Source organism: Rhinoraja longicauda, chromosome 23, assembly GCF_053455715.1.
Source record: "Rhinoraja longicauda isolate Sanriku21f chromosome 23, sRhiLon1.1, whole genome shotgun sequence".
Lineage (NCBI taxonomy): Eukaryota > Metazoa > Chordata > Chondrichthyes > Rajiformes > Arhynchobatidae > Rhinoraja > Rhinoraja longicauda.
This window is the reverse complement of record NC_135975.1, coordinates 21362968-21388425: the sequence shown is the minus strand read 5'-3', so window position 1 is coordinate 21388425 and position 25458 is coordinate 21362968. Positions and strand designations below refer to the sequence as shown.

The 25458-nt window shown below is 42.0% G+C and overlaps 1 protein-coding gene across 2 annotated transcripts in view; it reads right to left on the bottom strand.

The window, feature by feature from the left end:
* celsr1a (cadherin EGF LAG seven-pass G-type receptor 1a) overlaps positions 1-25181 on the bottom strand; it is a 286490-nt gene extending 261309 nt beyond the window's left edge. For both annotated transcript variants that reach the window (XM_078419812.1, XM_078419813.1), the window contains exons 1-2: positions 24170-25181; positions 15807-18335 (exon numbers count right to left, since the gene is read on the bottom strand). In XM_078419812.1, coding sequence (XP_078275938.1) covers positions 15807-18335; positions 24170-25181 — 3541 coding nt within the window. The remainder of the gene's footprint in view (positions 1-15806; positions 18336-24169) is intronic.
* Between the last annotated feature and the right edge of the window lie 277 nt (positions 25182-25458).

Here is a 25458-nt window from a genome sequence, read left to right as displayed (position 1 = left end):
TTCATTGGGTTGTTTAAATTAATACTGATCAGCTAATTAATTTATTGCATCGTATGGGAGGCGCATTCCCAATCTCGTTGTACCCCTGTACAACGACAATAAAGATATATTGTATTGCAGACACAAAATGCTGGAGTAACTCAGCAGGTCAGGCAGCATCTCTGGAAAGAAGGAATGGGTGACGTTTTAGGTCGAGACTGAAGAAGGGTCTCGACCCGAAACGTCATCCATTCCTTCGCTCCAGAAACCCAGCATTTTGTGTCTACCTTTATAAACAGTTCATTCCTGCTGCCTTTCTTTTTTGGGTCTGACCCAACTGGTGACAAAGTGTTACACTGCCCTCCAATTTGCTAATCTATTTGGTCAATACTTCATCAAATACAATACTCTCATCAACCTATTCTAAAAGTTTAAAATTAATGGTAGTAATCTCAGCTGAACATCAATGTGCAAACTGCATTCTGGTCAGTCCTCTTATTTATTTACCTAATGATTTACAGATCCGGTTCTGATGTGGTCAGGTGTGCAGAGTATCCTGCTGCTGAGAGTGGAAAGCTACATGCTACGGATGGGAACGATTACAACAAACGGTCAGATTCTGAAAGCCTTAATATGATCCTTCAAAACAACAGCATGATTTGACAAGATTAAAGGAAAGGGAATTAATGAGTGACAGACAAAAAAAAATGCAGTGCAAAAAATCTGCAGATGCTGGTTTAAACCAAAGATCGACACAAAACGCTGGAGTAACTCAGCGGGACTGGCAGCATCTCTGGAGAGAAGGAATGGGTGACATTTTGGGTCGAGACCCTTGTGCAGACTGGCAGTTCTTATGGTGGCTGATAAAGTGGAGGTGGCTATGAGGAACCATTGCTGTCTTTACAGTCCATGGTTTTATGTACAGGTCTGACAGGATGAGGGGCACATCAATATTGTAGCAGCCTGTCGGAATGATGCTGGTTTGCAGCGAGTCCCCTTTAGCAACTAACTGCTTGGTATTTAAGTTTTGACAATAGAAGTGATCAATGAATTTGTGACCAAGTGGATGTTCAATTAGGTATCACATAAAAGACATTGTCACAAAATTGTAGCATGCCAAATCAAGGGCCAGGAATTATTTTTTTTACATTTGGCAATGGTGCAAATCTGAACAGCCATGTGCACTTCTGGTTTGCTATAACAGGCTGCAGGTCATGTGTTGCCCATTGTTCGTTTGCAAATAAAAGGTAAAATAATCCGAAGAATGCTGATCTGATTGAACAAAGGTTAGCTCATAAGTGATGGGAACAGAATTAGCCCATTTGGCCCTTCAAGTCTACTCCACCATTCAATCATGGCTGATCTATGATCCTCTTAACCCCATTCTCCTGCCTTCTCCCTATAACCCCCAATACCTGTACTAATCAAGAATCTATTTCTGGCTTAAAAATATCCATTGACTTGGTCTCCACAGCGTTCTGTGCCAACGAATTCCAGAGATTCACCATCCTGACTAAATAAATTCCTCCTCATCTGTAGACAACAGGTGCAGGAGTAGGCCATTTGGCCCTTCGAGCCAGCACCGCCATTCAATATGATCATGGCTGATCATTCACAATCAGTACCCCGTTTCTGCCTTCTCCCCATACCCCTTGACTCCGTTATCTTTAAGAGCTCTATCTAGCTCTCTTTTGAAAGCATCCAGAGAATTGGCCTCCTCTGCCTTCTGAGGCAGAGAATTCCACAGATTTACAACTCTCTGACTGAAAATGTTTTTCCTCATCTCCGTTCTAAATGGCCTACCCCTTATTCTTAAACTGTGGCCCCTGGTTCTGGACTCCCCCAACATTGGGAACATGTTTCCTGCCTCTAACGTGTCCAATCCCTTAATAATCCTATACGTTTCAATAAGATCCCCTGTCATCCTTCTAAATTCCACTTCCTAATCTACTTCCTAAAGGAACGCCCTTTTATTCTGAGGCTATGACCTCTGGTCCTAGACTCTCCCACTGGTAGAAGCATTAAATTCACTTACATTTTTGAGACATGGTTCATTTGGACTGGAATGCAAAGCATCAAGTTATTGAAATTTTCCACATAAGTAGCTAAAACAGTCAAAGAGAACTTCTAAAGTTTCTGGACAAGACAGATAGATGAGTAGAATCTGCAGGTCAGTGTTTGATGTAATTTAATACAAAAAAAACCGAGAGAATGTGCATTTGGAGAAGTGAATAAAGCATGATTTAAAAAAAGGCCCAAATGAGTCTGATGGCAGAGTTTAGCAGTCCATCAATAATTTAAATTGTTACTCGCATCTGGAAATGTGTTTCCACATGGAGTTGATATTCCGTACATGCCAGGTTATCGGTAACAGGCATTTTGCAGAACATTACAATATTTAAAGGATGAGTAGTTCACCTTATTGAAAAGAAGACAATGCTAATGGGAAAGAAAACAGGGCAGTATTATTGTTTGCATAAGCAAAGATATTTTAGCAATTCTAGTCTGTCTATGCCATAAAAATCTGTGATTCTCCGTCTCTGCTGACACCAAATTAATTATGAAGTAACTGTCTACACCTTGACTCATACGGCTAATTGAAGTCTGGTTTGTTAATCAACTTGGCAGACCTCCTTTCATGTGATACCTCAAAATGCACAAGATAATATGAAGAACTATGAAGCAAAATGGCTAGTTAAACACTCGTGTACACAAAATTCTGGAGTATCTCAGTGGGACTGGCAGCATCTCTGGAGAGAACGAATGGGTGACGTTTCAGGTCGAGATCCTTCTTCAAATGTTCACCTTGGTTTTACCTTAAAAGGTTTATACAGTGTATTGATCATGAGCCAAAACAAGGCTTAATCATCCAAGTTAGCAGCTGCAGGAGCTGGCATTTGACTGGTATCAGATTACCTTTATTCTTTCCTTAATCCACAAAGTATGCCTCGAAAGCTCACCCCCTCCAAATGACACAGAATCATTGCATCAATTCCCAAATATTACATTTCTCCCAAAAATCCAAGTCGCATATAAAAAGTGGCAGAAAATGGGTGGTTTTGGTCAGTTTTTCATCTCACAACACCCATTAAATGGACACTTTGTACCTTGGACATATTTGACATCGACTTTCAACATCGACATGCATTACACCGGAGATGGGAACAAAGTAGTAAAAATAGTAGTGCAAGGGGAATCCATGTGGTATTTAGGTGAACAACTGAGAGAGCAAGGCAGAAGATCACAGAGTTTATGTGAGAACATGTACAAATATCAGGAAGCAAGGGCAACAATGCAACCAAGTAAAATCAAATAGTTGTGGTGTATGCTGGAGTTTTATTAACGATTAATAATGGAAAATCCATTGCTGGACCAATTTTAATTGCTTTTATGTTTGCAATAAGCCCTTGAGAGTACAATAAACATTTCACAATTTCACTGCAATTCTCATTTCCATACAATGGTAACCATTTTTCCAAATAAAATCCGAAGGGTCCCGACCTGAAACGTCACCTATCCATTTTCCCCAGAGATGCTGCCTGATCCGCTGAGTTACTCCAGCACTTTGTGTCTATCTTTGGCATAAACCAGCATCTGGAGTTCCTTTTTATTATGTATTGCCAAATAAAATGTTTGATCTAAGCATAGAGGTTTGTGTATTGAATTTATATGCATCCACTAAAATTTGAAATTTAAGATGCAAACTGAACTCAATTTAAATGTTTGCTATTGCAACATGCTCCTGCTGTTGTTCTTCATAATGAAACATAAAGCCCTCAGTTTGATAGCTTCACATTCCCAGCTACAGTTTCACTGGTCTTTGGAGTTCTATGCTTTAGGCAACCTCCTCCCAGAGCAGTGCAGACGAAAATAAGGGTTTGAAGGGGGAAAAAAACACTTCCAAGAAGACATTCCTCCAACTCAGTTAACTAAAGAAGGTCCTGATAACTGGAACTTCAGAAAATCTCAACTTAGCAACAGTAGCCCATTCACAGACATGAATATCAGAATTGGGCGTCGGATCAGCAGATCAAGTGGCAAGCAAGGTTTTCCCAGTGGTGACATTAATATCTCCCTAGTGCGTCTCAAATGCAAATATGCTTTCTGTGTGATCTTGGAGCACAATAGAAGAGGAAAAGGTTTTCATATTTATGGTGAACAATGAATTGCAGCATCAAGTTACCTTTATATTTTTAGCAGATTTCAGGCAAGGCTTGGGTTTATGTTCATTCATGATTTTGCATCTTGTCCCGATCAATTTTCATCAAGTTCAAAGCGACAAACGTGTTTGGGCATTTCATTTAGACCCACGGGAAAGAGACATTCAAGCAGTTATAATGGAATGGCCAAGGAAAATTAAGAGTATTAATCCGTTGCAAGATTTCCTTCATGGAAAAGTTCTCTATTAACCTGACCAATTTAATTTTAACGACAGTAATTTCATTGCAATAAAAGTTAGCACTTACGCTGCACACACTTGGCACAAACTTCCAAAGTTAAACACAACAAAACTTTATACTCAAAACATGGCACTATAGTTTCAGTTTACTAGTAGAATAATTTATGCAAATATTGATTTAGGATTGTGCTGAAAGTAATTTCTCCACATCGGTTAAAAATAGTTAACTAAACTGTGACTTCTAAATGTGTGAGAAAAACCTTTTGCTTCTGTTGAAAAAGCAGAGAATATGATTTTAAACAATTAAAAAATTCATTTACCAAAATTAAAATTGATTATAATATGGCCACTTCAACAGATACTCAGTGACAGGTTTCTTGGTCGCAGGATATTTAACACACAAAGACCATTTTTATATCTTGGGAGTATCCAGTTCAAGATACTGAGAAACTACATGCAGCTACAGAGTTCCCACTACAGAATATGCATTTCCAACCCTGACCCTGAATCCCTCAGACAACATTTCCCCAAGTCCAGAAACACAGACTGTATCTGGAAGTACAAGAGTGTGTTAAGGTAACAACTGGAGGCAAACCAGCTAAGTCGGTGCTTTCTCATGCAGCAGCTCACTGCTCAGCTACCTGCCACCAGCCCAAGATGCATTCATGTTCAGGTCAGTCGGTCACAAGATGATCTGGAGCTAAGCAGGAAGAACCATAGCCAAATTTTACTCAAAGTAAACGGAGCCCCGGGCATTAAGCATTTGTTCCATCAAAAGCAATTACAAGCTTTTTTGCAAAGCTGCATGTCAGGATGCTTTTTACGTTGTTTGAAGCAGAGTGAAAGAGTGAGAAATTGGAGGGCGTTTGTGTGTGGAGCTGTGGTGATACATCAGGCTGCACCAGATTTCCATCCTGCATAGGGCAGTGCTGGCGAATAGAGCCGGGATTTGTGACCATTTGGATCTCATGAAACCAAGGGTCCAGATACAGCACAGCTGAGGAATCTCACACAGCCTCCTTTGTTTCACTGCAGTCGCTTCAGCTTTATTAATGCTTCGAATTAATTTACCCGAGATCAATATTGTAAAATCAATTTTAAATTTATTTTAAATTATATTACATATTTAAATTCAATTCCTCTGTTTCTAAATGTCTCTGATCATTACTGCCCAAAGCCTTTGCACTGCTCACACACCACACTGCCACAGTCCAGCAGCAATGGGTCTGAAGAAGGGTCTCGACTCAAAACATCACCCATTCCTCCTATCCAGAGATGCTGTCTGTCCCGCTGAGTTACTCCAGTATTTTGTGTCTATCTTCGGGCATTTAGAACTTTTTGGCCACAAATCCTTGTGCAGTTGTGGGCTCCTGTCATGGGACAACCCACACAGTAAACCAGCTCCAGCTTGACTAGGAGTAACAGACACAAACAGGTACATGGGTGGCACAGTGATAGATTTGATACCTTACAGCGCCAGAGACCCGGATTCGATCCTGACTTAGGGTGCCGTCTGTCTGTACGGAGTTTGTACATTTTCCATGTGACTGCAAGGGTTTTTTCCGGGTGCTTCGGTTTCCCCCCACATTACGAAGATGTACAGGTTTGCAGGTTAATTGGCTTTGGTAAAATTGCAAGAGACACACCATGGAACAGTTTGCATTTTGTTATTTTGAGCCTCCCTCTGGGGGCAGGACCTCACTGGATATGCCATCTTTGGGATAAAACATTAACCCGAGTTTACTTTGGTTAGAATAGTCACAAAGAATTGTTTAAAAGATAGATTTTCACAATATCTTATCTGATATTTTTCGACCAATATTACAAAAGAAAAAAGATCAGTATTGTGTTGTGGGTCCTTTAATCAAGTTGTACTATACAGAAACAGACGCTTTAGTCAAATTAATCCATTCTAAACATGATACCTATTGACTATAATCCCATTTCTCCATTTACACCCCTCATAATTTGTTCAATCTCAAAAAGATCACCCCTCAGCCTCCTACACCCCAGTGAAAATAAGTCAGGCCTTTCCAATCTCTCCTTACAAGTCTTCCATTCAATCTCACTGTACCTCCGTACATGGAACAATAATAAATCAATATCAAAAGCATGGAGAATTTCTTCTGCACTCTAATTTCACCACATCTTTCCTGTAGTATGGTGATTAGAATTAGAAACAATCCCATATATCTATAGGGAGATTCCATAACACTACCACCCAAAACAAATGAAAATGTGTCTGGTAGCTATAAAGCAAACGTAAAATTAAACTGGCACTAATGCCTTTGTGTCAGAATTGAAGCAGTATTAAATTCCTTTCTCATCCGTATATTTCTCACACAGTATTTGCCCCATTTGTCACTTTTATTGATTCTTCACAAGAGCAAATCAACTTTAAATCCCTTTAAATGTCACACTTGATCTGCAAAATCCCTGAGTAACCAGACAACACGATAATTCCACACCCAACTACCTACGTTGGATCTGTCCGTGTTGGTGCTGGTAGAAGTGACCAGCATACAGGCCTTGCAAAAGCCCAGTCTTCCACTAAGAACACCCTCCATCAGGTTGTGTGGCACTATAATCATGCTAAACGATATAGCCTCAGGGATCTGCATGAACAAGACACAAGTCAAGAGGTGATGGGCATGATGAACATAGGTCTGACAACACTCTCACGGTGGATTGTCATCAGCAATGTATACCACAATTTACCCCTCACCTGCATTATTATTTAGACAGAAGATCAATGCTGTTCAGCGAGGAGCACGGAAGGCAAATTTAAAGTGAAATGGCGACCAGGTTAAGATGCAACACAGGATAACAAGAGTAGTAAGCAAAAACAGCAGCGATTGTCAGAGCCAAACGAGCTCCCAACCAACGCATTAGATCAAGCTCTTCAATCCTCTCTGACCTACCACGATTAGTGGTAAACAATTAAACACTAATGAGAAGAGAAGACACCCAGACCAACCCCTCCCTTCCCTCTATCGCAGGGCCAGATCATGCAGGCTAAAGACAAGACTGAATGTTCACAACAATGTTCAGCCAGAAATGGTGAGTGGGCAGCACAGCTGCCGCCTCACAGTGCCAGAGACCCGCGTTCAATCTTGACCTCGGGTGCTGTCTGCATGTGTGGAGTTTGCACGTTCTCCCTGTGACTGCACGACTTTCCTCCAGGTGTTCTAGTTTCCTCCCACATCCCAAAAGACATAAGGTGTCTTTTACATTTTAAATGCATGCTTAACAAGTTTGGGTCATGCCATATCAAATATAATTCAGCATTTTCACCATTCAAACACATAATATGTTAATATAGTACCAAATAAAGCAGCTCATGCCACAAAGTAGACATCTTGAGTGGTGTGCTCTGTTTTTGTACTGGATTTACATAGGCCCATTTCAGGATGTCAATCCCTTTTCACGATAATGAACAAGCAGTCATTACAAAAGTTCTGTTAGCCATTTCCAACTCAATAAAGTTGGCTTTATTGTCTCGGCTCTGGCACCTTGACAAACAGTATATTTGTCTATTAGCTTTAAGATCCTTATCTAATTCCAGCCAATATACAGTAATAAACTTCTAGTTACAGTCTTCAGGTTCACAATATCAGAAAATCAGTACAAAATCTCTTCTTAAATCCATCTTCTCAATACAGTTAGTATGACGAATATTCTCACCATTTCTCTATTAGGCAATTCACATTATTAGTTGTCGTACGGCTTTTTAATCTAAATATTTATCTGATTCATTCCATCTTTCAGACGGCACATCTGAGAAGAAAATCTTAACATATCTTCCAACCCATCTTCATTGCTTTGACTGGCAAACCATCAGTTACCATTTTCTATCTGAAGACCATTCTTTCACTCCAATCCAACTTTTTTCTAGTTATCTTGGTAACGCTTCTATGCTAGCAATTCGCTATAAACTTTGATATCAACAATGTTGACATGCCGAGATAAAAGATTGGCCTGCCTTTGCATGCTTATCTCGGCAATTGCTGATTTAACTGATTTAGGGCAACGAATTGTGAGACAAGGGATTATATAGACAGTGACAAGGGTAAATGATTCCCCACAAGAAACGATGAAACCTTTTAATTAAAAAAAAAATAAACGCTAATGGCCAACTTTCACGGTAAACACAATTTCTCTCAGTCTTGATGTCAAGTAACAAGATGCAAAAGCATTTGTTTTTAAAAAAATCATTGTCCGTCTCAGTACTGATTACAGCTCCTATTCTTTCATTCAAGCATGTCACACCAGTTTCAATGTTTGCGTTGTTTCATAGCAAACTGACAGATTAATCACCAAGATTTGTAAATAAATCACATATTCTTCGGCATTTTTCGCCTTTCAACGTTAAGTGGTGTAATGGGATTACCACTGCCAGAGCAACAATCTCACAACATACTGGACCAGTTCTAAGAACAGCCTATGTATACCAAAGTTTCAAAGGCTCTTTCTGTTTGCAATTCCTTCTATCTTTTGACCAGTTGCAATCCATTTTTACATCCGTTTAATCCAAGACAAACAACCTCTTTCTGTTCAAATGCAAAATGTTGTCTGAATATTTAAAGACATTCTTCTTTTGCTCTGGTGGCTATTAATTTTCACCTTGATTGTGCAATGAATGCCCTTGACCACATGTTCACTTGTCCAATGTCCACAGTGCCTTGTCCTTGACATTTATCTACCAGCAGTTTCCCACCATGAGCTCTTTTGGTAGGTGAAGAGTGATCCTGTTATAATTATCAAAGACTGACTCACTCAGCTGAGCAAATGCCAACAACAGATCTAATTTAGTGAAAATATTAGCTCCAACTAATGCTGCATTTAAGTAGAAACAAAGAACTACAGATGCTGGTCAATAGACAAAAGGACATGAAGTGCTGGAGTAACTCAGCAGGTCAGGCAGCATCTCGGAATAACATGGATAGGTGATGTTCCAGGTCAAGATCCTCCTTCAGACTGATTGTAGAGTGGGAGAAGATAGCGGGATAATGGGAGCTGCAGGAGAAAGCATGGCAGGTAGTCGGTCAACCCTCATAGATAAGAGGGTTTTTTGATAGGCAGATGGTTGGAATAAACAGACAGCAATGAACAGACAGTATGAGGTAGGTTTGAAGAATTTTGGATTGTGAACCCAGGGGGAGGGGGAAAGTAGCTGGGAGGAGAGGGGGGGGGGGTGGGGGGGGGGGGAGAAATAGGTGGGAGACCAGGTGGGACACAGTGGTGGGAAGAGGAGCATGGGGTGGGGGGTGAAATAGAGGGGAGGGCAGTTTGGGGGTGGGGTTAGTTTGAAGTTGTCTAAAACTGGGGAATTCAAGGTTCATGCAGTTGGAGTGCAAGCGACCAAAGTGAATATAATGTGCTGTTTCTTCAGTTTGCGTGTGGCCTCACTCTCCCATAGAGGAGGCCCAGGGCAGAAATGTCAGTGTGGGAATGGAAGGGGAAGTTAAAATGGTTCGCAATCGGGATATCTTGTTGGCCTTGGCGGGCCAAGTGCAAGTGTTCAGCAAAGTGTATAGTTAGTGTCGCCGATGTACAGGAGACACATCTGATGCAATAGAGGAGATCAGAGGAGGTGCATGTGAACCTCTGCTTCACATGGAAGGACGGCTGTGGTCTCTGGATGGAGGCCAGGGAGAAATTATAGGGACAGGTGTTACGTTTCTTGAGGTTGCAGGGGAAAGTACCTGCTGAGGCTGAGGTTTGGGTGGGAAGAGAAGATTGAACCAAGGAGTTGCAGAGGGAGCGATCTCTGCGAATGGTATTAAGGGGTGGCGATAGGAAGGTATGACTGGTGGTGGGATCACATTGGAGGTACCAGAAGTGTCGGAGGATGGCGTGTTGGAGGATGGCGTGTTGGATAGTGGGTAAAGGTGGAGGACCAGGGGAATTCTGTCCTTGTTCTCTCTGGGAGGAGGGGGAGTGAGAGTGGAAGTACGTGACACAGGAAGCATGGGTGAGGGATCCATCTGTGACAGAAGGGGGACAACCACATTTATTAAAGTAAGAGGTCATCTTGGATGTCCCAGAATAGAACGTTTCATCCCAGGAGCAGATGCGGCAGAGACGGAGGAATTGAAGGTCTTTGTAAAAGGAAGTGTAGTCAGTCGGTAGTCTGTCTCCTGTGATGGTGACAGAGGGATCAAGCAAGGGAAGAGAGGAGTCAGAGATAACTGCTTTTAAATTCTGCAAAGTAGGTAAAGAGTACTACTCAGTCAACTGCTTTGTTTCATGGCACCTTGTAAACCACCACATAGCTGAACAGTCTTGTCCACTTTAGCCACCACCACAATGAGTGTTCCTCAGCCTATCTGGCTTGTCCTCATAATAACTCCAGATTTATTCTAATTAATTGAACTCTTCCTGCACTTGGTTTTTCAACATGTTCAGGTTAAGGATTGCTGTTCATTAGTTCTGCACCTGGAACGTTATGGATACAAGCATGATCTTCATATTTTTGGACATTTCTCCAATATCACATTCAATCGTCATTTTGAAGCACTCACCGCCATTGGTCAAAATACCACAAGGTTATTACTTGCAAATCTTTTGTTCGGTTAATTTCATAAATTGAAAAGACTGGGTGAAATGATTTATGGATAGTTTGTGCACTCCCAGGCACGATGGGTGATGAATGATACCTTGCAGTAACAAAACAGTTTTGTGAATCTCAGATACACACCCTAAAAAGTAGCTTACAGTGAAAATGACAAAGTCAAACATACGTAAATTGTGGGTTTACCGTAGGAAAAACACCTAGGTTAGTGTAAATGTTGACCCAATGTTTGCCTTTTTATTGTTGGCCAATTAATATAGCCAGCCACAACCACTGGCAGTTTGATTTGCTGACTATCGTAATGGCCTGAAGTCTGTACTAGTTTTCTTGAATCGATTTAAACTCATTGTACATTAGTGGTACTCGGCTGAACTTTTTTTTATAATCCTTGCTCACAATTGAGCAGAGTGTGACCATGTTGATGTACAAACCATGCTTGCAGATTTCCGGTCATCATGAGCTGGATTCAATGAGACAAATGACAGGCACTGGAAACCGCAGATAGTCCAAGAAGAACAAAACTACAAATTCCACAGGTTGTATTATGAAAGGGGGTTTGTTCTACAAAACCTTTGAATAAAACATAAATCTTCGTCAGAATAAATCAACTTTCGAAACTGGATATCGCAATTTAGATTGTACAGTGAATGCTGTCTACTGCACTTGTGTTTGGGAGCAACTGGAAGTCAACAAAAGGTTTCATTGGCACCTGAAAATACCAGTCCCTCTAGCTTTCTGTAATTTGAAACGTGCAATAAAATGCACTAAGCACTTGCAAAGAAATCAACCAGGGGTGAACTTGCAAATGGTGAATGATGCCTTTAAATGGTGCTGTTGATGAAAAGGACAGTGGGAGAAAAGGGAGCTGAGAAAAAAAAGAAGTCTTTTCAACATGTTCGGATATGTGCAAGGAGTGTTAACTGGAATATTGAGCACTAAAATTCCAGCCCCAACCTCAAATTACCACCACATGCTGATTGTCATCATGGTCTGCCTGCTCTGCAGACTTCTAGGAGGCACGACACACATGCAGAAAATCCCTCGCTCAACTCTTCATACAAGGGGCCACATTTTGATCCACTGATTATTATTGTAATGGCTGGAATACAAACACAACTAAATCCAATTTTATCCAGGAACCTTTCAGGTTTTGGAAAGGGGATTTTAAATAATAACGTGACCAATGAGCCTTCGCCATCCTCATGCATCATTATTTCCCAGCATCCATTGTTCAATGAACATTTTCCCCGTTCTGGCCAAAGTGCTGCTCCAACCTTTCACTGTGCTGTTACTACCAGCTGTCCACTCACACAGCTGCTGGAATGTCAAAAGTTATCTCTGGTATTCTGTACAGCAACTTCACAAGTAAGCGTGGAAAATTGCACAGATGATTGTGCCTTTTAATTCTAACTTTCATGTAAAGCTGAAACCTGAATAAACAAAGCTCGGGACAGTAGAGCACAACCATGAATCAATGGCAAAAGTCTGATGCTGCAGGACGTCTGACAAAAGCACGGTGCAGGCTCGTTGTGAGCAGGAAGTTCTTTATCTACCTTCGATTTAAACCAGCATCTGCAGTTCTCTCCTCTGCATGAACACTTTGTCAGGTAACCCAATTAGGACTAAAACCTGGTCACAAGGAACAATGATCTCATTGTGCTCCAGAGAAGCACTTACCAACCCCTAGTGTTTAAGTCTCCAATTTATGTCCATTAAATTAAACCTCCATTGTTGATCATTTACTGTGAAGTTCTCAAACCTAAACACAAAACCGCCAGTCCGAGGTTCTTCGCATCCTGCAATATATTTTGTAAAACATTATGTACACCTCCTCAAAGCATCGAAAAGCACATTTAACCGTTTTCAAACAGAGTCATTGCCATACCTGTTACTCCAAATCACATACACTAAATGCACACACTAATATTGATATATTAATCAAATATAACTCAGGAAGCATTCAAGATTAATCATTTCAGTAATCAATATCCAATTATAAACCTTTACTTTCCACTCTTATCAGTGATATAAAGATCTAAAATATATGCAATTCTGCAATCACTATCAAAACACACAGTGATGTTAATGCGTGCATTAGGATAGAAAGCGTTTTGAAAATGTGACATTCAAGAGAAGGCAACTAAATGGCAATGTTCACCATCAAGGTGCCAGTGATCACTCAGGTATCACAATCATGGCAACACAAAATGCTGGAGTAACTCAGCAGGTCAGGCAGCATGCTGCGAAATTGCACACGACACTGGCGGTTAATCCAACTATGGCACTAAAATAAAAAATGACAGTGGTAATTGTTGTTGCAACATTGAGAAAACCTTGGAGCAGAAATATCAGAAGTCATTAGATCTCAGAGTTCTATCAGAAAAAAAAAGTATCTTTACATTTTGATAGTTCCACAGCAATACAAAATATATTTTACACCTTGGAATTATATGAAATTGATTCACATTTCAAATGTCAGTGATTTTAGGTTAATTGTTCATTGACAGTGGTTTTCAGAAGGATAAAAGATTGCATGGTTACAATCAAAGAGTAGGCACACAATCACTTTTCGTGGTGTAACAATTCTTTAAATTTTCTGAAAGTTATTCCAATATTTGCAATTTGTGATTGTCAAGATGTGAAACCTGCCTGCTGAAGTAGATATATAATGACCCAATGCCACAATTCATGTTAAAGTAAGGGAGCTCACTGCACTCTGGCTACCATGCATCCTACAGTAAACCTCAGCAAAGGAAAACAGATTATTTTTTTAATAGTTTTTCTTTGAAAGTTGATAAATATACAGGTTACTGTGTTTTGCAGTGTAAGTGTTGTTCATGGAGGTTAAACATCTTGCAATAGTCTAAAGCCACAAATCATTCCTTGTCACAAATGCATCTTTTACTCCCAATAAAGAATCAGTAAAACTGCATGATGTAAAAAATAAAAATAAATATCCTGAAGTTATTTAGAAAATAAATTCTAAAGTGAAACTGCAGCTAAAGTAATCGAAAACTGACTTCATTGCTTTCCTCTATAGTACTCTTCATTATCAAACCCGCAGGGCCGACCTTTGCTGGATACTGGGGGAAATCACCAAAGAACACAAAGTTCAAGCAAATACTTTTGATATTCCAAAGTGCAGATTACAATGGGCTCCTTCCTACTCAACCTTGGGGAAAGAATCAGGCTGAATATCATGTGCAACAAAAGACAATCTGTCATTAATATGTCACTTCCGGACATTAATAATCAATGAAATACATCTGAACTGTAATCGTTGATGTAATGAAGGTAATTACGGCACCCAATTTCAACACAACGCTCTGGCAAACATCACTGTGATAATGACCAGATAACTTGCATCAGAGATGCTGGCTGAGGGTAAAACCGGTTAGTGAAAACACCGGGGATAGCTGCAATGTTCTTCTTTGAAGCAGTGCTGCAGAATCTCATGCCCAACTGAGACACCAGAAGGGACCTATAGTTAACATGCAAGTTGAAAGTTGGCACATCAAACAATCAGCATCTCCAGTACTGTAGAGGACCTTTGTGCAGATTCCTCTGGAGTGAACAATGAACCCATGTAGCTCTGACATAGAAGCTAGCCTGCTATCAAATGAACCACAGCTGTCTGTTCAAACTCATTCAAAAGTGCATGCTTCCAACCTTGCTTGCTACAATCAGAGAAGGAATTCTAGCTTCCACATTAGAATTATTATATTACCCAAATGGCGCTTATTATACCAAACTGACAATCAATAAGGGACATAATGCACCTACCTGACCAGATATCATTATCAATGGCATTCAGTTCAATGACAATTATATTTCTAGCTCCAGGACTTAATGTATCTTTCTATGAAAAATAGTGGTGGAGATAAAACATTAATGATGATTAGTCACCATTATTTAATGATTACATTTATTTCACTGCAACGGCAGAGAAAGGCACACAAGGAATGATGAAGGGTAGACACGTTAAAGCTACCGAGAGATGTTACCATTGAGAATAATCCTACTTTTGTCAAACGTATCATGATATAATGTACTGTTAGTCAATTTTTAATGCACTCAGAAACTACTAGTGCTGGAACAAGCTCACTTCTCGAGGAGGACCAGTCAATGACAAACAAGACAAAATGTGAACGAAAAAGGACATGAAATTCACACAAGTATCTATCTCATTCTCAAATCAAAAGTACAATTAACCTTGGCTGAAAATAATTACATTGTTTCATCATAATAACTACTCCAAAATGTATAAAAATATAACAAATAAAAAGAACTTTCCATAATAGAGAGGGCATCAAACACACTGCAAAATATAGAAATAGACTCAAGCGTTCTTTCATGTGATTTATGGTTCAGTAACACGTAATATGAAAAAGTTGTCAATCCAGTGGAACAGATATTCAATACCACATTTTACTAATCACAATTCAATTTGAACTCAGACATCAGCTCTCAAGGTCTTTACTGCTGATGATATCTTAAAAAGGAGACTTCTTGTTAAAATCTTTGTCAAGAATTTGAAATATATTCTAAATAAAGAGATGCTAAGTTTGTTTTTTTCCTCAAAATGGCTTTCACATTTCAGCATAAATCGAAATGACAGCTACACCACTTCAAACAATGTATAATTATATCAACAAAAGTAATTATAAAATACTGCTTTTTTCCCCCTGAAGTTGTAATAAAGACCACCTGTGATTAAAGGTAAAAGTACAAAGCTACATCAAAATTATACAGAAATTGTAGCATTTTAATCTTTTGTGATTTTCATCCTGTCAAAAGCTTCAAACTTTCACTATACTTTCAACCATTTAAAAAGATTCAATTTTTCCATCTTACCTGTAACAGAGATCTTCAAGTTGGCTTCCAGAGGCCTGTTATTGTCCAAGTTCTGACTCAACTTTAAGTGCCCAGTATTTTGGTCCAAAATCATAAGGTTAAGCTCATTGCCCTCCACAAACGTGTAAAAAAGACTATCTGATACATCAGGGTCGTAGGCTGGAATCTTCCCTATCACTCCTGAAGGAAAGCTGTTTGACTTATTAGTAACATAGTTGTTAAAAATTATCTCAAAGTTGCGAAGCACTGGAGCATTATCGTTTTTATCCACCAGCCGAATGTGAATTGTGGCTCGATTAACCAGAGGTGCTGAGGTTGCCTGGACCACAATAACATATTCAATTTTAGTTTCATAATCCAAATCTGTGAGAGCAATAAGGTCCCCAGTGAACATATCCAACTGGAAGACTTCAGGGATGTTTCCTTCCACAATCTGGTACATTATTTGTGCATTTGTTCCCTCGTCAGGATCTGTTGCTGTTATCCTGGCCACTGATGAGCCAACAGGACTGTTTTCATCTATGTAAATATCAAACTCATCCTGTTCAAAGGCAGGGGCATTGTCATTGACATCGAGCACAGTGATCTGGACATTCACAACTGCTTTAAGAGGAGGGTTGCCCTTGTCAACTGCAAAGACCCTCAGGTTGTAAAGTGGTACATTCTCTCTATCTAATTTCCGCCCAGATCGAATAATTCCCGAGGAAGGTTCGATGTAGAAATCGCCATCTCCGTCATCACCACCATGGAAAGTGTAAAACACTCGCCCATTGAGACCAGAATCCCTGTCCATGGCCGAAATCTGCAAAACGCTGGTAGACAAAGGAACATCCTCGTATACAGTGCCCTTGTACAAATCCCGCACAAACTGTGGCTTGTTATCATTGGCGTCGTTGATCAGGATTTCAATGTATGTTGTATCAGACTTCTGCGGGATCCCATTGTCTCTGGCTGTTATTGCCAATGTGTAAGATGCCAGATCTTCATAATCTAGCTCCATTTGCGTGGTCACAGTTCCTGTGTCAGGGTCAATTTTGAACTGAGGAATGTTGTCCTCCATGATGTAAGTTATCCTGGCATTTTCTCCTGTATCTTCATCAGACGCACTGATTACCACCACTACTGTGCCAACCGGTTTGTCCTCGTTGATGCTTACAGTATAGTGTGAGCTCTGGAACACTGGTCTGTGTGTATTGGCATCGGTGACATTAATGTAGACTTGAACTGTGTCAATCAGAGTCCCATCGGACGCAGTGACTGTGAGAACATACTGCCTTTCCTGCTTGTAATCCAGGGGCAAGGCCAAAGTGATCAGCCCACCGCCACTCTGGCTGCTTATTGAAAACCGATTCCTTGTGTTTCCACTGGATATCTGATAGGTGACCACGCTGTTAGCATCTCTGTCAATTGCAGTGACAGTCAACACACTGCTGCCCACAGGTGCATCTTCGTTCAACCGCAGGTTATAAACTCGCTCGGTGAAGGTAGGATTATTGTCGTTCACATCCAGCACAGTGATGCTGATCCCAGCTGAGAAAGTCATGGAAGGGATCCCATTATCTCTGGCTTCTACACCAAAAGCATAAAATTCAGTCGTCTCTCTATCCAGTTCCATTGCAATTGTAATCCAGCCCGTATTGTTGCTTATAACAAGTGGGAAATCTGGGGGTGTATCTACCAGTCGGTATTCCAAACGAGCATTGTCCCCAGAGTCAGCATCAATAGCCTGAATATGAATCACTGAATACCCAATAGCCACATTCTCCAACACTGTCGCCTGAAAAGGTGTGCTGACAAATATTGGAGCATTGTCATTCACATCAATGACCTGTATCATGACCAGGCCCGTGCTATTGATCAATGGTGGTCTTCCACCATCCTGTGCTTTAATACGAAGGGTATATTCTCTTGTTGACTCATAATCCAATGGGTTGATGATATCAATATTACCATTTAGAGAATCTATATAGAACTGGCCTCTTATATTTCCACTCACGATGCTATAATAAATTACAGCATTGTTACCTTTATCGCGATCAGAAGCTTTGACCTGCAGGATTTTGGTGTTCACTGGTACATCTTCACGCACATGGACAAAGTACCGCTTCTCACTGAATTGTGGAGAGTTGTCGTTCTCATCCTCCACGATAATGTAAACGGTTGCTGTGGCACTCAGAGGGCCCGGGTCTCTCCCTTGATCGTTTGCCTCCACTATTAAGTGATATTCAGCCACCAGCTCACGATCTATGACCCCCCTGGTTCTTACAATCCCAGATCTGATATCAATCTCAAACACAGAATTATTTCCGTGACTGTTGACGATGCGATACAACATGTTGGCATTGGAAGGTGCGTCGCTGTCAGTCGCTCGGATAGTCAGCACTTCATAGCCCACTTCCACATTCTCACGAATAATCTCCCTGTACTCAGATAGTTCGAAGAGTGGCGCATGGTCATTTGTATCACTGACAGTCACAGTTAGGGTGGCAGCAGTCATTCGGCGCGGAGTTCCATTATCATATGCAGTAACTAAAAGAAAAAGAAAACAAAATGAAGGTAAAACAATTCGGAAGATATTGTCAAAACAAAACACTTAAGTTTTCGACCCGAAACGTCAGCCATTCCTTCTCTCCAGAGATGCTGCCTGTCCTGCTGTGTTACTCCAGCATTTTGTGTCCATCTTCGACTTAAACCAGCATCTACAGTTCTTTCCTACACTTATGTTTTGGACAGATTTGTGTCACTTTGCTGTACAGCCATACTTCTGATGTAAACTCAACACCGAAAAGGTCAGGCAATTAAACCATGGTCAGGAATTATCAGTATTATATCTTCACTTTGAACGGCTCAAGACATATTACCCACAACATTAAAAGCATTTCAGCATAGTTAATTGATCAAGTATCAATCAAGATTCCGAAGAAGGGTCCCCAACCCGAACCTTTGACTGGTTTCTCTTGACTGGCTGAGTTTTTCGAGCATTTCTGTTTTTCTCTCACAGTCCAGCACCATTCATTTTTATGATTTCCAAGTTGAGTTTAGAGCTGCAGCGCGGAAACATGCCCTTCGGCCCACCGAGTCCGCACCGACCAGCAATCCCCGCACATTAACACTATCCTACACACACTAGGGACAATTTACATTTATACCAAGCCAATTAACCTGCAAACCTGTACGTCTTTGGAGTGTGGGAGGAAGCCGAAGATCTCCGAGAAAACCCCCGCATGTCACGGGGAGAACGTACAAATTCAGTACAGACAAGCACCCGTAGTCAGGATCAAACATAGAGAATAGGTGCAGGAGGAGGCCATTCAGCCCTTCGAGCCAGCACCGCCATTCATTGTGATCATGGCTGATCATCCACAATAAGTAACTCGTGCCTGCCTTCTCCACATATCCCTTGATTCCACTAGCCTCTAGAGCTCTATCTAACTACCTTTCAAATTAATCCAGTGAATTGGCCTCCACTGCCTTCTGTGGCAGAGAATTCCACAAATTCACAACTCTGGGGTGAAAAAGTTCCTTCTCACCTCAGTTTTAAATGGCCTCCCCTTTATTCTTAGACTGCGTCCCCTGGTTCTGGACTCCTCCAACTCCCACTCACTCAACCTGTCCGTCACCCTGCAACCTCCGAACATCATCTTTGCAGTTCACACTGCCACCCAGCTTTATGTCATCCGCAAACTTGCTAGTGTGCATCAAACTTGCTAATTGCATCATCCAAATCATTAATATATATTGTAAATCTTGGGTCTCTGGTGCTCTACTCCCTTTTGTTGCGCCACACAAGTGTAAATCAAAGTTTGTCAATAGATATGTGGCGGTTTGATGAAATAATATTCTCAGTACTGTACAGTACCACTGAATGTCTGCTGAACACTTTCATCTCTCACCAAGTAAAGGGCCGGGCAACATCCTGCTCCCAGGTTTGTACTGATGCAAGTGACTGGGATTTTGATGGACAGAAGATCTGTCACAGATCACTATAATAGTTCTCCCAAATCCCCGTAGGCAAACCTTTAAACTCCGCTTACCACGATTTAAATTAATACCTGACAAGTATCAGCTTAGCTCAGCATCACTGCAGTACTGAGACCAAGATTTTAGGTCAAAATACTCTCACGGAGTTAATCACTTGATGTCAAATATAAGGTATCACAAAATGCTGGAGTAACTCAGCGGGTCAGGCAGCATCTCGAGAGAAGGAATGGGTGACGTTTCTGGTCGAGACCCTTCTTCAGACGTCAAATATAAAATCAGTTTCAAAGGGGACCATGCTTTGAGAGACGCACATTCTTTCAGATAAGCTGATAAACCAAGGCACCATCTACCTGACAAAGGAAAAATGCAATTGCTCTTTCTGAATTTGAGCAAGGCAGTGTTTCAACATCCTGACCTACACTCTACCTGAAAATGCTTAAATCATTGCTGCTGCATATTTAGGTGCACGTCACAACTGAAACAAAAAGCTAAACATTCTCCTTTCAAATGGCTTTCAAACAATACCATATATTTTAGTGCTTAATCCTTCAATGCCTTTAACAAAATAGTAAGCATACTGAACTGATACCCTTTCTCCTCCCTGTCCCCTCATTGAAGGGAAATCAAAACTCTTAGCAAATTGAATCAGAATCAGAATAGCCTTTTGATACTCAAAACTCCGACCTCCTTATTTTGGTATCCTAGTCACTGTTTCTTTCCATCTGCACGCTTCAACTTTCTTCTTAGTTTCTTAAATGTTAAATAACCCTGTAAGAATAAGTGCGATTCATTTTTCCTAACCTGCCATGAAAAGCCAATAAGAAAAATCAAGAGCTGTCGTATTGCATCCAAAATAACAGGTCTAAATTGAAAGTGTTGGAAATAGGTGGAAGAAAGAACAGAGCAGTATTGTGTAAAACGTGGATGTTACTAACTATGAGGATTTTTGGATTACTTTCAATTTTAAGAAAATTATATAGTTCAAAACACCACCCAGAAAGAAATAAGTACACAGTAATTTCACACTGCTCGAGTTATAAAATATTTCTCTTTTTCTCACATTATAAAAAAAGCCAAAATAGCAACTATTGAAATACTTCCTGGGGAGTTTAGTTTGCCTTAATCAGACAGGAATAATTCTGTTTTGTTCTATAGTTTACTCAACTTTATGGAAAGCTCACCTATCTGGTCAAAGTTGCACATTACAGAGAGGTAACAATCCACACTGATTATCCTCTGCCTTTGTCAATGATTAATTACTTCTGTAATATTGGTAAGCAAAATACTTCACTCGGATGCTTGGAACATATAAGTTTTACAAAGGACAGGCAAAATTGTCATATTTTGAGACAGCTTTGCTGAAGTCAGCTTCCTTGCTGGACAAAGGGTGAAAATCTAATATAATAAAATGCACTGAGAACATATATACAAGGAAAATTTATTTTGAATTGATCTAGGCAGCAAAATGAAAGGGTTTCTTCTGTCATTCCCTATTTTTATCTAAATTTGGCAAGTAGTTGGCAGAAATTGGTAATGTCTCAACTGACTTTAACAATTACTTAAGCATATATTTTTTTTAAATGGCATGATGAAAATTTCCATGCATTACCATTCTCTGCAACTTCAGGGAAATAAATTAGAATTCTCATCATCCTTGGAAAGTGGAAAAAATGTCCACTCTCCATTGTTAGACTGTGATAAATTGAGCACTTTAATGTTTATTGTTCCTCTTCAAGCCTTTTATCTCTGGCAGAATAGGTGTTGGTTTAAATAGAATTAAGGGTTGACAAAGTGGGAAAGGAAGCCATTCAGCCCATCATGCTGAAGAGGAATTCAAACAAACCAATAAGCTTTTCATTTTCTAATGTTTAACCAATGGTCTTCCAAAATGTGTCACTGAATCTCCATATTACATAGAGACACAATCATCCAAACACTTCTTTGCCAAACACATGAAATAGTCCTTCCGTTGCACTTGGAACAAGTTCTCTTGTATTAGAACTCTTTTAATATCACACACATATCGCACAACATCACCACCAACAACCCCCCCCCCCCATCCTTCTTGCCCCCACCCCACCACTTGTTCTCCCAAGAAAAACACCATGTTTTCCAAATCAATGGTTTTCCATAAGGGTGGCCTGGACTTTGTACAACTTTCTCATCAATTTCATCCCTGCCTATCACGAGGCACTTAAACCTTCCTAGTAGGACCATAACATCATATGTCCCCATCCTTCGAACAGTTAACAACAAGCTGACCATGAAAGTGCCAAGACAAATTTTGTGATTCAAAATGTGACTTTTTGTGCACTGCACAATGCAGCACCTGCATCCTAGGTTGACAAGGCGTGCCACTTCAGTTACATTCCATGACTGAATTTTGAATAGTAAAATCCCAATCAAGGAGGATCCATGCAGTCGGGTTTCCACAAATTAGTACATGCACCAATTTGCACTTGCCACTACACCTTTAATGAAATAAAAGATCCTAAAGCACTGCCGAGAGTTACCAAACAACTTGACGCTAAGTCACACAAAGAGGATGCAAGTAGGTTCAAAGCGGGAGTGAAAAAAAATTAAAATGGTGCAGCTGCTGAAAATCTGAAACAAAGTAGGTTCAAAGCGGGAGTGAAAAAAAATTAAAATGTTGCAGCTGCTGAAAATCTGAAATAAAAAATAAAAACTGTCAGACCAGGATAGGCAGCATTTTTGGAGAGAGAAACGGAGTTCACATTTTAAGTCAGTAACCTAGAAATCAACTAAAGTTCTGTTGGATAATGTGTAAATGGGAGTGGACAAATAAATCTAAAATTTTGAAAGAAAAAATGATTCTGTAAATGCGAGATGCAAGACAGCAACAGCTGATAATCTGAGATTGTTGAAGTTAGAACCGATTCCCAATGCCTGTTATCTGTCAAACTGGATGATGAGATGCTGAAACTCCAGTACAGACTTGATGGGCCGAAGGGCTTGTTTCCACGCTGTATCTCCAAACTAAACTAAACCTACTCCAGAAGGAATGGTCTGACAGGGTGGGAATGACGATTGATCTAGTAGTAGGAGTTTGAATATTCAAAAGATCAGGAGAAGAAACTTCATGGAGAGATCGGAAAACTAGTATCAGAATTGCTTGAACAGGAGACATTGCAGTTTTGGGAGCGCATGGAGTTGGTGAATGGGATAATGTACATTGCCACCTGAGCTGTGGCCTGAATGACTTCAACAAGTCAGCCAGGTGTATCTGTAACTAGTAAAACCGAGAGACAACAAAGTCATGTCTTAGGGCATCAAAGTTAACAGTGAATGGACCGTCGGCCAGCATGTATTGATTCTTAGTACACCTTGGTTACTACAAATTGGCCCGTTTGCAGCTCCAGGAAAAGGGCAAAGTGAAGTTGTGAACCTGACCATGTTATTCTTTTATTGGAACATAGAACAGTATAGCACAAGAACAGGCCCTTCAGCCCACAATGTCTGTGCCGAACATGAAGACCATCACTTATCAACCTGCACATAACCCAAATTCCTCCATCCACCGCCTATTCTTTGAGCATCTTCCTCCCCGCTTTTAACAGCGACATTTAGACGAGGGTACAATGTTGCAAGATACTTGACAATTTCAGAAGTCAAACATTCCAAAGTAAACATCAGTAAGCCCGACAGTGAACAGTCACCATCAGGAGCTCGGTCATCAACTTTAACCTGGTACGAGCAGAGCATTCAGAGACTAACCAGAGCTAAACACTCCAAGAAAATGCTAGTGTGAAGGGAGGAATTGTAGATGCTGGTTTACACCGAAGATAGTAGACACAAATGCTGGAGTAACTCAGCGGGACAGGCAGCATCTCCCGAGAGAAGGAATGGATGGGTGACGTTTCGGGTCGAGACCACTTCTTCGTGCACTTTCTTTTTGAAGAAGGGTCTCGACTCCAAACGTCACCCGTTCCTTCTCTCCAAAGAAAATGCTAGTACCAGTTTGTGCAAAGAAACGCTGCGAGAACTTAGGAAACATTTAGACAGGTACGTGGATAGGACAGGTTTGGAGGGATATGGACCAAATGCTGTCAGGTGGGACTAGTGTAGCTGGGACATGTTGGCCGGTGTATCGCTCTGGACAACAGACAACAGGTGCAGGAGGAGGCCATTCGGCCCTTCGAGCCAGCACCGCCATTCAATGTGATCATGGCTGATCATTCTCAATCAGTACCCCGTTCCTGCCTTCTCCCCATACCCCCTGACTCCGCTATCCTTAAGAGCTCTATCTAGCTCTCTCTTGAATGCATTCAGAGAATTGGCCTCCACTGAGGTAGAGAACACAGTGAGGTCTAGGACACACACAGTGAGGTCTAGGACACACATACACTGGCTCACACGCTCACCTTTAAAGACGTGCGTGTCCTTGGTCTCCCGGTCGAGCGCCTGTGTGGTGCTGACGGCTCCTGTCTCATGGTCCATCCTGAAGTAGTCGCTGGACCTGCTGTCAAACAGCGACTCCATGGTGTACTCCAGCCGGCCAGCTTCCCCTGGGTCCAGGTCGTTGGCCCCCAGCACGATGACCAGCGTGTCGGCGGGCTCGTTCTCGGGCACCGACACCTGGTAGCTGGGCAGCTGGAAGTGCGGGCTGCGGTTGGAGCTTCGCTTCAGCCGGAGTGGCCTCTGCTGGTGCTGGTGCTGCTGCTGGTCCTGCCGCCGGCGGCCCCTCACCCTGACCCGGACTAAGAGGGCACCCAGCCCGCGGGCGGCCGGTAGCCGAGTACACAACAGGTGGGTGACAGTGGGCCGGGTGTCCGGGCCAACGCACACTGCCCCCGACAGCAGCGTCCCACTGCAGAGCAGAGTGTCCGGCTGCATGAGAGCGGGGACCAGCTCCCTGACATCAGGCAGCTGCCCTGCGGCCAGGCAGTGTCTGTGCCCGTGTCCGTGTCCATGTGCCCCGGCCAGGACGACCACCTCGATGGCCAGGTCAGGCTGCCCGGAGCCCCATGCAAGGCGCGCCTGCTGCTGCTGCTGCTGCTGCTGCCACCACCCTTTCCTCTTGTACTTGATGTAGCAGTCCTGTCCGTGCACGTAGACGGCGATGCGAGCCCGCACCACCATGTAGCCCCACGGCCTGGCAGCGGCCAGGTGTAACCACAGGGGCAGTGGGCTGGACCGTAGCAGCTCGCAGCCCAGCGGCCCGCTCTGCCTCAGCTCCCCGGAGTGTGAGCCCAGCTCCACGACTCTCCACAGCGGCGCCGGAGTCGCCAGCCGGTCCACCTTGTACACCCACCCGCCGGGTACACCCAGCGACAGGTTGGCGAGGGGAGACTCCCCGGAGCCCAGTGTAAGGTGCAGCATGAAGCCGCCCGACAGCGGCGTGTGTAGGAGGAGAGCCAGCAGCAGGAGCGACATACTGCTGCTGCTGTTACTGTTACAGTGAACACTCTGACTGCTAAACTTGCCAGCAACTGCTCATCCCAACAGCCGGCGCCCTCCACCCCCTCACCTGCCAGCGTCTCCTTCACCCAGTCCCACTGGGGTCCGGCATGGACATGGTCAGGCTGGAGCCCCCCACCCTCACACACTCCCTCTGTAACCCTGGCTCCCCAGTCCCTTCAGCTTTCCCCCCCCCCCTTCCAAACCCTCTCCTCCTGGGAACTTAAATTCCTTCCTTCCCTTCCCCTCTTAT